The 13,750-nt window shown below is 41.4% G+C and overlaps 1 protein-coding gene across 4 annotated transcripts in view; it reads right to left on the reverse strand.

Moving 5' to 3' along the window:
* The window catches only part of LOC139749531 (uncharacterized), a 152,993-nt gene that overhangs the window by 20,408 nt on the left and 118,835 nt on the right, over nucleotides 1–13,750 (reverse strand). For all 4 annotated transcript variants that reach the window (XM_071663498.1, XM_071663497.1, XM_071663499.1 and 1 more), the window contains one exon: nucleotides 7,620–7,793. In XM_071663498.1, coding sequence (XP_071519599.1) covers nucleotides 7,620–7,793 — 174 coding nt within the window. The remainder of the gene's footprint in view (nucleotides 1–7,619; nucleotides 7,794–13,750) is intronic.

Here is a 13,750-nt window from a genome sequence, read left to right on the forward strand (position 1 = left end):
TTTTCCCCTGTAACAATCCTCTCTATATCTTGATTAAGGCCTGGCCTTGATGTGAACCTTTGTCCATGACTGGAGCCTCCTATATATATAGAAGATATTTCTTGCTTGTTTATTTCCATTTGATTATGTGGTGACCTTACATCACAGCGATATCTAACTTTGGTTCTACTATAAACCTGAACACTTTCATCATCAGCTTTCTGTCTCTCACTGTGAATGTTCTCAATCTCAAAGTACTCATTACTTAGCTTGAGAGTACTATAAATCCAAAAAGACTACCAGGATTCTGATATGTTCTTCAGTCTCTATCTCTTTCTGTTTGGCCTTTGTAGGAAGGAACAGCAAAAATGTTAGTCATTACATGACTTTTTTTTTTTTTTTTTTTTTTTTTCTGTCTCCCGCGTTTGCGAGGTAGCGCAAGGAAACAGACGAAAGAAATGGCCCAACCCACCCCCATACACATGTATATACATACGTCCACACACGCAAATATACATACCTACACAGCTTTCCATGGTTTACCCCAGACGCTTCACATGCCTTGATTCAATCCACTGACAGCACGTCAACCCCGGTATACCACATCGCTCCAATTCACTCTATTCCTTGCCCTCCTTTCACCCTCCTGCATGTTCAGGCCCCGATCACACAAAATCTTTTTCACTCCATCTTTCCACCTCCAATTTGGTCTCCCTCTTCTCCTCGTTCCCTCCACCTCCGACACATATATCCTCTTGGTCAATCTTTCCTCACTCATTCTCTCCATGTGCCCAAACCATTTCAAAACACCCTCTTCTGCTCTCTCATGACTTACTTGACCAAATTTAGCCCCACTGAATTTTGTTAGGTTCTTTTTCATTCATCTGCAGAAATTATCTAGGTCTCCTTAAATTTTCTCCTAGTCCTTTTCTGTATTCTCCATCTTACTGTGCTTATTCTTAAGTCTTCTGCAAAGTGCATGGCTATAATTTTCTTTACATCCTTGGCAGTGCCTGAAATTAGAATTTCAAAAAGTACTGATGCTAATACCATATCATGAGGTAAACCTGAAAGCATCTCTTCAGACATGTTCCCACTTGTTACCCTGGTGAATCTTCTTACGGATAGGAATTCAATAATCCAATTTCCTATTGCCCATTAATATTCTGTTTTGGCACTGTAACACTCTGTAATTAACTTTGTCACATACTTCTGCCTTAATCTAGAAAAGAAGGTAAAAATTCTCACTTGCATAAGATATTCAAAGTAAGCTTCATTTATAAGATTATTCCTTTACTGTTTTGTCATATGTTTCCATTATAGGTGATATTACAAAAATCAGTCTATGCTTTTCTGGTACCAATCTGGATCTGTTCTTGTGTGCTGGTGTTACGTGTGCCATTTCATGTTTGTCTGTAATACTTGACTGGCCTATGCTGTGCCTAAGTAATACGGTGAGGGGCTTTGCTATTGTCATTTCTGTCTTTTTTTTAATATGGCTGGCTTATCATGAGGTCCCTGTGCTGAGTTACCTTTGAGAAGGCTGATCACCTCTATTACATCTCTTTCTATTATGCTGGTATCTGTAAGATCATGCTCGTCAAATTGATTAAATATTTCATCTCATATATCTTCTCTCTTTTTTAAAACACAACTTATTGATTGACTACTATCTGGTATATTTATCTGTGGTCATTTTCATTACAGTCCCCTGCCTTAAATGGTCATCTCTGAGCTTTTCTTGTATGCTTTATTTATGTACATGCAGAAATTTTGTATTCTGTTCCATGTTTTGATTTATTGTCTTCTCATTTATTCTCTTTTCTTTTCAATGTTTTTTTTTTTTTTTTTTATACTTTGTCGCTGTCTCCCGCGTTTGCGAGGTAGCGCAAGGAAACAGACGAAAGAAATGGCCCAACCCCCCCCCCATACACATGTACATACGTCCACACACGCAAATATACATACCTACACAGCTTTCCATGGTTTACCCCAGACGCTTCACATGCCTTGATTCAATCCACTGACAGCACGTCAACCCCTGTATACCACATCGCTCCAATTCACTCTATTCCTTGCCCTCCTTTCACCCTCCTGCATGTTCAGGCCCCGATCACACAAAATCTTTTTCACTCCATCTTTCCACCTCCAATTTGGTCTCCCTCTTCTCCTCGTTCCCTCCACCTCCGACACATATATCCTCTTGGTCAATCTTTCCTCACTCATTCTCTCCATGTGCCCAAACCATTTCAAAACACCCTCTTCTGCTCTCTCAACCACGCTCTTTTTATTTCCACACATCTCTCTTACCCTTACGTTACTTACTCGATCAAACCACCTCACACCACACATTGTCCTCAAACATCTCATTTCCAGCACATCCATCCTCCTGCGCACATCTCTATCCATAGCCCACGCCTCGCAACCATACAACATTGTTGGAACCACTATTCCTTCAAACATACCCATTTTTGCTTTCTGAGATAATGTTCTCGACTTCCACACATTTTTCAAGGCTCCCAAAATTTTTGCCCCCTCCCCCACCCTATGATCCACTTCCGCTTCCATGGTTCCATCCGCTGCCAGATCCACTCCCAGATATCTAAAACACTTCACTTCCTCCAGTTTTTCTCCATTCAAACTCACCTCCCAATTGACTTGACCCTCACCCCTACTGTACCTAATAACCTTGCTCTTATTCACATTTACTCTTAACTTTCTTCTTCCACACACTTTACCAAACTCAGTCACCAGCTTCTGCAGTTTCTCACATGAATCAGCCACCAGTGCTGTATCATCAGCGAACAACAACTGACTCACTTCCCAAGCTCTCTCATCCCCAACACACTTCATACTTGCCCCTCTTTCCAGGACTCTTGCATTTACCTCCCTAACAACCCCATCCATAAACAAATTAAACAACCATGGAGACATCACACACCCCTGCCGCAAACCTACATTCACTGAGAACCAATCACTTTCCTCTCTTCCTACACGTACACATGCCTTACATCCTCGATAAAAACTTTTCACTGCTTCTAACAACTTGCCTCCCACACCATATATTCTTAGTACCTTCCACAGAGCATCTCTATCAACTCTATCATATGCCTTCTCCAGATCCATAAATGCTACATACAAATCCATTTGCTTTTCTAAGTATTTCTCACATACATTCTTCAAAGCAAACACCTGATCCACACATCCTCTACCACTTCTGAAACCGCACTGCTCTTCCCCAATCTGATGCTCTGTACATGCCTTCACCCACTCAATCAATACCCTCCCATATAATTTACCAGGAATACTCAACAAACTTATACCTCTGTAATTTGAGCACTCACTCTTATCCCCTTTGCCTTTGTACAATGGCACTATGCACGCATTCCGCCAATCCTCAGGCACCTCACCATGAGTCATACATACATTAAATAACCTTACCAACCAGTCAACAATACAGTCACCCCCTTTTTTAATAAATTCCACTGCAATACCATCCAAACCTGCTGCCTTGCCGGCTTTCATCTTCCGCAAAGCTTTTACTACCTCTTCTCTGTTTACCAAATCATTTTCCCTAACCCTCTCACTTTGCACACCACCTCGACCAAAACACCCTATATCTGCCACTCTGTCATCAGACACATTTAACAAACCTTCAAAATACTCATTCCATCTCCTTCTCACATCACCGCTACTTGTTATCACCTCCCCATTTACGCCCTTCACTGAAGTTCCCATTTGCTCCCTTGTCTTACGCACCCTATTTACCTCCTTCCAGAACATCTTTTTATTCTCCCTAAAATTTACTGATAGTCTCTCACCCCAACTCTCATTTGCCCTTTTTTTCACCTCTTGCACCTTTCTCTTGACCTCCTGTCTCTTTCTTTTATACTTCTCCCACTCAATTGCATTTTTTCCCTGCAAAAATCGTCCAAATGCCTCTCTCTTCTCTTTCACTAATACTCTTACTTCTTCATCCCACCACTCACTACCCTTTCTAAACAGCCCACCTCCCACTCTTCTCATGCCACAAGCATCTTTTGCGCAATCCATCACTGATTCCCTAAATACATCCCATTCCTCCCCCACTCCCCTTACTTCCATTGTTCTCACCTTTTTCCATTCTGTACACAGTCTCTCCTGGTACTTCCCCACACAGGTCTCCTTCCCAAGCTCACTCACTCTCACCACCTTCTTCACCCCAACATTCACTCCTCTTTTCTGAAAACCCATACTAATCTTCACCTTAGCCTCCACAAGATAATGATCAGACATCCCTCCAGTTGCACCTCTCAGCACATTAACATCCAAAAGTCTCTCTTTCGCACGCCTGTCAATTAACACGTAATCCAATAACGCTCTCTGGCCATCTCTCCTACTTACATAAGTATACTTATGTATATCTCGCTTTTTAAACCAGGTATTCCCAATCATCAGTCCTTTTTCAGCACATAAATCTACAAGCTCTTCACCATTTCCATTTACAACACTGAACACCCCATGCATACCAATTATTCCCTCAACTGCCACATTACTCACCTTTGCATTCAAATCACCCATCACTATAACCCGGTCTCGTGCATCAAAACCGCTAACACACTCATTCAGCTGCTCCCAAAACACTTGCCTCTCATGATCTTTCTTCTCATGCCCAGGTGCATATGCACCAATAATCACCCACCTCTCTCCATCAACTTTCAATTTTACCCATATCAATCGAGAATTTACTTTCTTACATTCTATCACATACTCCCACAACTCCTGTTTCAGGAGTATTGCTACTCCTTCCCTTGCTCTTGTCCTCTCACTAACCCCTGACTTCACTCCCCAGACATTTCCAAACCACTCTTCCCCTTTACCCTTGAGCTTCGTTTCACTCAGAGCCAAAACATCCAGGTTCCTTTCCTCAAACATACTACCTATCTCTCCTTTTTTCACATCTTGGTTACATCCACACACATTTAGGCACCCCACTCTGAGCCTTCGAGGAGGATGATCACTCCCCGCGTGACTCCTTCTTCTGTTTCCCATTTTAGAAAGTTAATACAAGGAGGGGAGGATTTCCGGCCCCCAGCTCCCGTCCCCTCTAGTCGCTTTCTACGACACGCGAGGAATACGTGGGAAGTATTCTTTCACCCCTATCCCCAGGGATAATATACATATATATATACATATACACACACACACACATACACACACATACGCACATACACACACACACACACACATACACACACATACACATGAAAAATGCAAGAAACAATTTAGAAACAAACTTTTAGATTGAAATGAATGAAAAAAAAAGAATGTCACATAATGGTTCAACCCCTGGCTATGGAAAAGGAAATGTACAATTTATTCACACAAACGTCAATAGCAGTTCTCATCAATTTCACCACTGTATCAATAAGCTTCAATGTCTAAGCTACATTTTTCTCCAACTTCACTATTTTCTTGTCAAAAACACCATGCATGAAAACTATCACTCCATTAACACAACTATAAACATTACTTCCCCTTTAAAAGTTCTGGGGAAGTCTGTCTCGATACACTGCGGCGAGGCGACGCGACGCTGACACAATCACTGTCGCCATATCACTGTCACCATATGTTTGTGTTGTGATCCAGGAACACGTTTCTTGTATATTTCATCCATAATAACGAAGTGATTATAGATTATCTACTGTATGCAGCGAACATAAGAGGAAGATGAAGCCCTCAGTCCAGCGGACATTCAGTCCAACTGCCTACGGCAGTTCTCGAGCACTGACTTCATCATGGAGCCTTTCAATGTTATCCTATTAATTCCTTGTCAGTTTTAGTTATCTTATCTAGTTCCTCTATTTTGACTCTATTGCATATCTCATCTTTTCTTCCATTCTCTCCTATTCTGACGATGCTTTCTGTTTCTTAACATATTTTATGCTATATGATATAAAAGTTGCATTATCTGATCTATGCTCTAGCAGGAAATATGTGCATTTTGGTTTGCATTAATGTTAAAAAGACCTTCACTTTACTTTCTATCTACTATCAAGTTACTGACTTTGCTCCAATTAATCATTTCAAAGTTGAAGTTTAGTTGTTTAAATTTTGTCTATCTTCTCTTGTACCATCTTGTTGGTCTTTACCAATTTCTACCCTGTAATTATTGGGCACTCCTCTATCATGATCAAGGATGTTAGGTATACTGACCTTAAAGATGAGATGAAAGCTGTCACTTAAGAAGAGTAGGTCAATGGCATTCATGTTTGTTGTTGATTTGTTTACAATTTATCTTACACACTGTCAATGTCCCCAAAAGTGGATGAAGCATATGCGACCACTTTTCATTTGTTCCCAATGCTTGCTTGCAAAAGCATGTTTATGTAAGTTTCAAACGTTACCATTGTAGTTATTAACTGTACTTACCAAAAATTCTTCCTTGTTTCCTATACCAAAATGTACAAAGTACACTATGTTAGTGACAGATGATTACATAGAAGCTAAAGTGCCAGAGGGTGGCAAATGGCCCAGTTGAGCTTAAGCACAAGCAAACATGACTGTCATCTTGCTGAGATAAGGTTGCCGCTGGAGAGGAAGCAAATAAATTTGCATTTCACCCATCATAAGAGCTGTGGTGTATGTGCTTGGAGGTTTATCAAAATCCAGGCTAAGTTAATTTCAGGGGCACCAGGTAAAGAATTTAGTGAAAAGGATGGCCTTGCTATACCTCAGCAGGTACAATGCCTTGATGCCTTATGAAACAGTTCTTGCTGTGTCACTTGCTTTGCATAATTAAGTTCTAAGACTAACATTTTCTAAATCCTATACATGCTAATTATCTCTTAGTGGGTGATGAAACTCTTCTTTTCCACAAGCTGAATGCCAGTTTTCTCCCTGCAACCATGCTGATCTTTTCCTATGTACCTTCACTTCCACTATATTGGTAAAAGAGACTAATAATAAGGTTTAAGAGTTGGAATAGAAAATAAAAGATGAACCAAGCCTTTCCATTGTCAGGGATTCTTTCGAAACACAACCACAAAACCACTACACATTATCAGAATGACAATACTGAATGAAATATACTTCTAAACTGATTTTCTTCATTGTCATATAGATATCTTTGAAACTATAAAGTTAAACACATTATTATGTACAACTTCAAAAATGTGAATTCTTAGTGTGGCAAAAGAAATCTGGTTAAGAGGTTATGTTTTTGATTACGAGATTATGTTTCTAAATCAACTAGATGTTGTTGACAGTAAACACCTCTTTACAAGGTGCAGTACAAGAGTTACCAGAGACCATGATCAGAAGCTGAGGAGGAAGCTCTTCTGGAAAGATATCAAGGAATACTGGTTTTGTGTCTAAGCAAGGATACAATAAATGCAGGCAGCTTACAAATATTAAAGTCTTCCTGAGGGCATAGAAAGTAAAAGATGTGGGGCCCCACAAGAGTAAAAGTCTTTACTTCTAATGTACAAATAAGTAACTACACAAACACACACATAGCAGGAAGAACTTTCTTCATTACTCTGAGTTCATAACAGCTTTATACTTGATAGTACCAAAGTGACAGCAATGAGTGACTAAAAAAGAAAAGTAATGAAAAGACAACACTACTGTAGTTCACTATTCTAAGTGTTAACACTTACCTTTAACATAACTCATTATTGAAGCATCAGATGGTGTACGGACAGTGAATGGACTTGGATTTTCTTTTACGCGACTAGATGATGAAACATCAAATAATTCATCATCAGAATCAATAGGGACACATTCATCTTCTCTCTTTTCATTAAACAGATCCAACTTTGCAGTTCCATATGCTGTAAGATGAAAGAGGGTTAAAAATACTGTACTGCATAAACATGCATAAACACTTAAAAAAAAGATGATGCAGTGGGAAACACAACAAAATACTGTAGGTGAGTTTGCTGGTCTGACAATTTTCTGACTAGTGCAGACCAACAAATGAAATAATTGACTGGAATACACCTGAAGAAACATTTTTGTCAATAATACAGTTATATGTATATTAGGTCATACACATATTAGTTTCAAGAAATCCAAATCTGTTAAAGTTAAAGGAGAACCTCCCATTCTGCAATGCTTAGTGTTGTGACCCATCAACCTCACAAGCCCAGGTTTCAATGCCTCACAAAGCATGTAGCTCACAACCAAACAAGCTGCTCATCCACCCTCTGGAAATGGTCAATAAATAAGTGCCTACTGGCATAAGCACGAACATATATATTATTTTTCTTATCATTTTACATAATTGTTGTTTCCTGTGTCAGCAAGGTAGTGGTAGCATTCCCACCTGTGGCACAGGGGTCCCGGGTTCGATCCTGGCTGTTGGAGGTTTGTGTGTTCTTTGAAGGTGTGCGTTCCTATGCACTTTGTTCATGTGTGTGTATATATATATATATATATATATATATATTTTTTTTTTTTTTTTTTTGCTTTGTCGCTGTCTCCCACGTTTGCGAGGTAGCGCAAGGAAACAGATGAAAGAAATGGCCCAACCCACCCCCATACACATGTATATACATACGTCCACACACGCAAATATACATACCTACACAACTTTCCATGGTTTACCCCAGACGCTTCACATGCCTTGATTCAATCCACTGACAGCACGTTAACCCCAGTATACCACATCGCTCCAATTCACTCTATTCCTTGCCCTCCTTTCACCCTCCTGCATGTTCAGGCCCCGATCACACAAAATCTTTTTCACTCCATCTTTCCACCTCCAATTTGGTCTCCCTCTTCTCCTCGTTCCCTCCATCTCCAACACATATATTCTCTTGGTCAATCTTTCCTCACTCATTCTCTCCATGTGCCCGAACCATTTCAAAACACCCTCTTCTGCTCTCTCAACCACGCTCTTTTTATTTCCACACATCTCTCTTACCCTTACGTTACTTACTCGATCAAACCACCTCACACCACACATTGTCCTCAAACATCTCATTTCCAGCACATCCATCCTCCTGCGCACAACTCTATCCATAGCCCACGCCTCGCAACCATACAACCATATATATATATATATATATATATATATATATATATATATATGTAGCATTTATGGATCTGGAGAAGGCATATGATAGAGTTGATAGAGATGCTCTGTGGAAGGTATTAAGAATATATGGTGTGGGAGGCAAGTTGTTAGAAACAGTGAAAAGTTTTTATTGAGGATGTAAGGCATGTGTACGTGTAGGAAGAGAGGAAAGTGATTGGTTCTCAGTGAATGTAGGTTTACGGCAGGGGTGTGTGATGTCTCCATGGCTGTTTAATTTGTTTATGGATGGGGTTGTTAGGGAAGTGAATGCAAGAGTTTTGGAAAGAGGGGCAAGTATGAAGTCTGTTGGGGATGAGAGAGCTTGGGAAGTGAGTCAGTTGTTGTTCGCTGATGATACAGCGCTGGTGGCTGATTCATGTGAGAAACTGCAGAAGCTGGTGACTGAGTTTGGTAAAGTGTGTGAAAGAAGAAAGTTAAGAGTAAATGTGAATAAGAGCAAGGTTATTAGGTACAGTAGGGTTGAGGGTCAATTCAATTGGGAGGTGAGTTTGAATGGAGAAAAACTGGAGGAAGTGAAGTGTTTTAGATATCTGGGAGTGGATCTGGCAGCGGATGGAACCATGGAAGCGGAAGTGGATCATAGGGTGGGGGAGGGGGCGAAAATTCTGGGAGCCTTGAAGAATGTGTGGAAGTCGAGAACATTATCTCGGAAAGCAAAAATGGGTATGTTTGAAGGAATAGTGGTTCCAACAATGTTGTATGGTTGCGAGGCGTGGACTATGGATAGAGTTGTGCGCAGGAGGATGGATGTGCTGGAAATGAGATGTTTGAGGACAATGTGTGGTGTGAGGTGGTTTGATCGAGTAAGTAACGTAAGGGTAAGAGAGATGTGTGGAAATAAAAAGAGTGTGGTTGAGAGAGCAGAAGAGGGTGTTTTGAAATGGTTTGGTCACATGGAGAGAATGAGTGAGGAAAGATTGACCAAGAGGATATATGTGTCGGAGGTGGAGGGAACGAGGAGAAGAGGGAGACCAAATTGGAGGTGGAAAGATGGAGTGAAAAAGATTTTGTGTGATCGGGGCCTGAACATGCAGGAGGGTGAAAGGAGGGCAAAGAATAGAGTGAATTGGATCGATGTGGTATACCGGGGTTGACGTGCTGTCAGTGGGTTGAATCAGGGCATGTGAAGCGTCTGGGGTAAACCATGAAAAGCTGTGTATATTTTTTTTTTTCCATACTATTCGCCATTTCCCGCGATAGCGAGGTAGCGTTAAGAACAGAGGACTCGGCCTTTGAGGGAATATCCTCACCTGGCCCTCTTCTCTGTTCCTTCTTTTGGGAGAAAGAAAAAAAAAAAAAAAAAAAAACGAGAGGGGAGGATTTCCAGCCCCCCGCTCCCTTCCCTTTTAGTCGCCTTCTACGACACGCAGGGAATACGTGGGAAGTATTCTTTCTCCCCTATCCCCAGGGAAATATATATATATATATATATATATATATATATATATATATATATATATATATATATATATATATATATTTTTTTTTTTTTTGCCGCTGTCTCCCCCGTTTGTGAGGTAGCGCAAGGAAACAGACGAAAGAAATGGCCCAACCCACCCCCATACACATGTATATACATACGTCCACACACGCAAGTATACATACCTACACAGCTTTTCATGGTTTACCCCAGACGCTTCACATGCCCTGATTCAATCCACTGACAGCACGTCAACCCCGGTATACCACATATATCCAATTCACTCTATTCCTTGCCCTCCTTTCACCCTCCTGCATGTTCAGGCCCCGATCACACAAAATCTTTTTCACTCCATCTTTCCACCTCCAATTTGGTCTCCCACTTCTCCTCGTTCCCTCCACCTCCGACACATATATCCTCTTGGTCAATCTTTCCTCACTCATTCTCTCCATGTGCCCAAACCATTTCAAAACACCCTCTTCTGCTCTCTCAACCACGCTCTTTTTATTTCCACACATCTCTCTTACCCTTACGTTACTTACTCGATCAAACCACCTCACACCACACATTGTCCTCAAACATCTCATTTCCAGCACATCCATCCTCCTGCGCACAACTCTATCCATAGCCCACGCCTCGCAACCATACAACATTGTTGGAAACACTATTCCTTCAAACATACCCATTTTTGCTTTCCGAGATAATGTTCTCGACTTCCACACATTCTTCAAGGCTCCCAGTATATATATATATATATATTTTTTTTTTTTTTTTTTTTCATACTTTGTCGCTGTCTCCCGCGTTTGCGAGGTAGCGCAAGGAAACAGACGAAAGAAATGGCCCAACCCCCCCCATACACATGTATATACATACGTCCACACACGCAAATATACATACCTACACAGCTTTCCATGGTTTACCCCAGACGCTTCACATGCCTTGATTCAATCCACTGACAGCACGTCAGCCCCGGTATACCACATCGCTCCAATTCACTCTATTCCTTGCCTTCCTTTCACCCTCCTGCATGTTCAGGCCCCGATCACACAAAATCTTTTTCACTCCATCTTTCCACCTCCAATTTGGTCTCCCTCTTCTCCTTGTTCCCTCCACCTCCGACACATATATCCTCTTGGTCAATCTTTCCTCACTCATCCTCTCCATGTGCCCAAACCACTTCAAAACACCCTCTTCTGCTCTCTCAACCACGCTCTTTTTATTTCCACACATCTCTCTTACCCTTACGTTACTCACTCCATCAAACCACCTCACACCACACATTGTCCTCAAACATCTCATTTCCAGCACATCCATCCTCCTGCGCACAACTCTATCCATAGCCCACGCCTCGCAACCATACAACATTGTTGGAACCACTATTCCTTCAAACATACTTATTTTTGCTTTCCGAGATAATGTTCTCGACTTCCACACATTCTTCAAGGCTCCCAGAATTTTCGCCCCCTCCCCCACCCTATGATCCACTTCCGCTTCCATGGTTCCATCCGCTGCCAGATCCACTCCCAGATATCTAAAACACTTCACTTCCTCCAGTTTTTCTCCATTCAAACTCACCTCCCAATTGACTTGACCCTCAACCCTACTGTACCTAATAACCTTGCTCTTATTCACATTTACTCTTAACTTTCTTCTTCCACACACTTTACCAAACTCAGTCACCAGCTTCTGCAGTTTCACACATGAATCAGCCACCAGCGCTGTGTCATCAGCGAACAACAACTGACTCACTTCCCAAGCTCTCTCATCCCCAACAGACTTCATATATATATATATATATATATATATATATATATATATATATATATATATATATATATATATATATTTTTTTTTTTTTTGCCGCTGTCTCCCGCGTTTGCGAGGTAGCGCAAGGAAACAGACGAAAGAAATGGCCCAACCCACCCCCATACACATGTATATACATACGTCCACACACGCAAATATACATACCTACACAGCTTTCAATGGTTTACCCCAGACGCTTCACATGCCCTGATTCAATCCACTGACAGCACGTCAACCCCGGTATACCACATATATCCAATTCACTCTATTCCTTGCCCTCCTTTCACCCTCCTGCATGTTCAGGCCCCGATCACACAAAATCTTTTTCACTCCATCTTTCCACCTCCAATTTGGTCTCCCACTTCTCCTCGTTCCCTCCACCTCCGACACATATATCCTCTTGGTCAATCTTTCCTCACTCATTCTCTCCATGTGCCCAAACCATTTCAAAACACCCTCTTCTGCTCTCTCAACCACGCTCTTTTTATTTCCACACATCTCTCTTACCCTTACGTTACTTACTCGATCAAACCACCTCACACCACACATTGTCCTCAAACATCTCATTCCCAGCACATCCATCCTCATGCACACAACTCTATCCATAGCCCACGCCTCGCAACCATACAACATTGTTGGAACCACTATTCCTTCAAACATACCCATTTTTGCTTTCCGAGATAATGTTCTCGACTTCCACACATTCTTCAAGGCCCCCAGAATTTTCGCCCCCTCCCCCACCCTATGATCCACTTCCGCTTCCATGGTTCCATCCGCTGCCAGATCCACTCCCAGATATCTAAAACACTTTACTTCCTCCAGTTTTTCTCCATTCAAACTTACCTCCCAATTGACTTGACCCTCAACCCTACTGTACCTAATAACCTTGCTCTTATTCACATTTACTCTTAAGTTTCTTCTTTCACACACTTTACCAAACTCAGTCACCAGCTTCTGCAATTTCTCACATGAATCAGCCTCCAGCGCTGTATCACCAGCGAACAACAACTGACTCACTTCCCAAGCTCTCTCAGTATATATATATATATATATATATATATATATATATATATATATATATATATATATATATATTATTATTTTTTTTTTTATTATACTTTGTCGCTGTCTCCCGCGTTTGCGAGGTAGCGCAAGGAAACAGACGAAAGAAATGGCCCAACCCCCCCCCATACACATGTATATACATACGTCCACACACGCAAATATACACACCTACACAGCTTTCCATGGTTTACCCCAGACGCTTCACATGCCTTGATTCAATCCACTGACAGCACGTCAACCCCGGTATACCACATATATCCAATTCACTCTATTCCTTGCCCTCCTTTCACCCTCCTGCATGTTCAGGCCCCGATCACACAAAATCTTTTTCACTCCATCTTTCCACCTCCAATTTGGTCTCCCTCTTCTCCTCGTTCCCTCCACCTCCGACACATATA

This window comes from Panulirus ornatus, chromosome 7, assembly GCF_036320965.1.
Source record: "Panulirus ornatus isolate Po-2019 chromosome 7, ASM3632096v1, whole genome shotgun sequence".
NCBI classification, from domain to species: domain Eukaryota; kingdom Metazoa; phylum Arthropoda; class Malacostraca; order Decapoda; family Palinuridae; genus Panulirus; species Panulirus ornatus.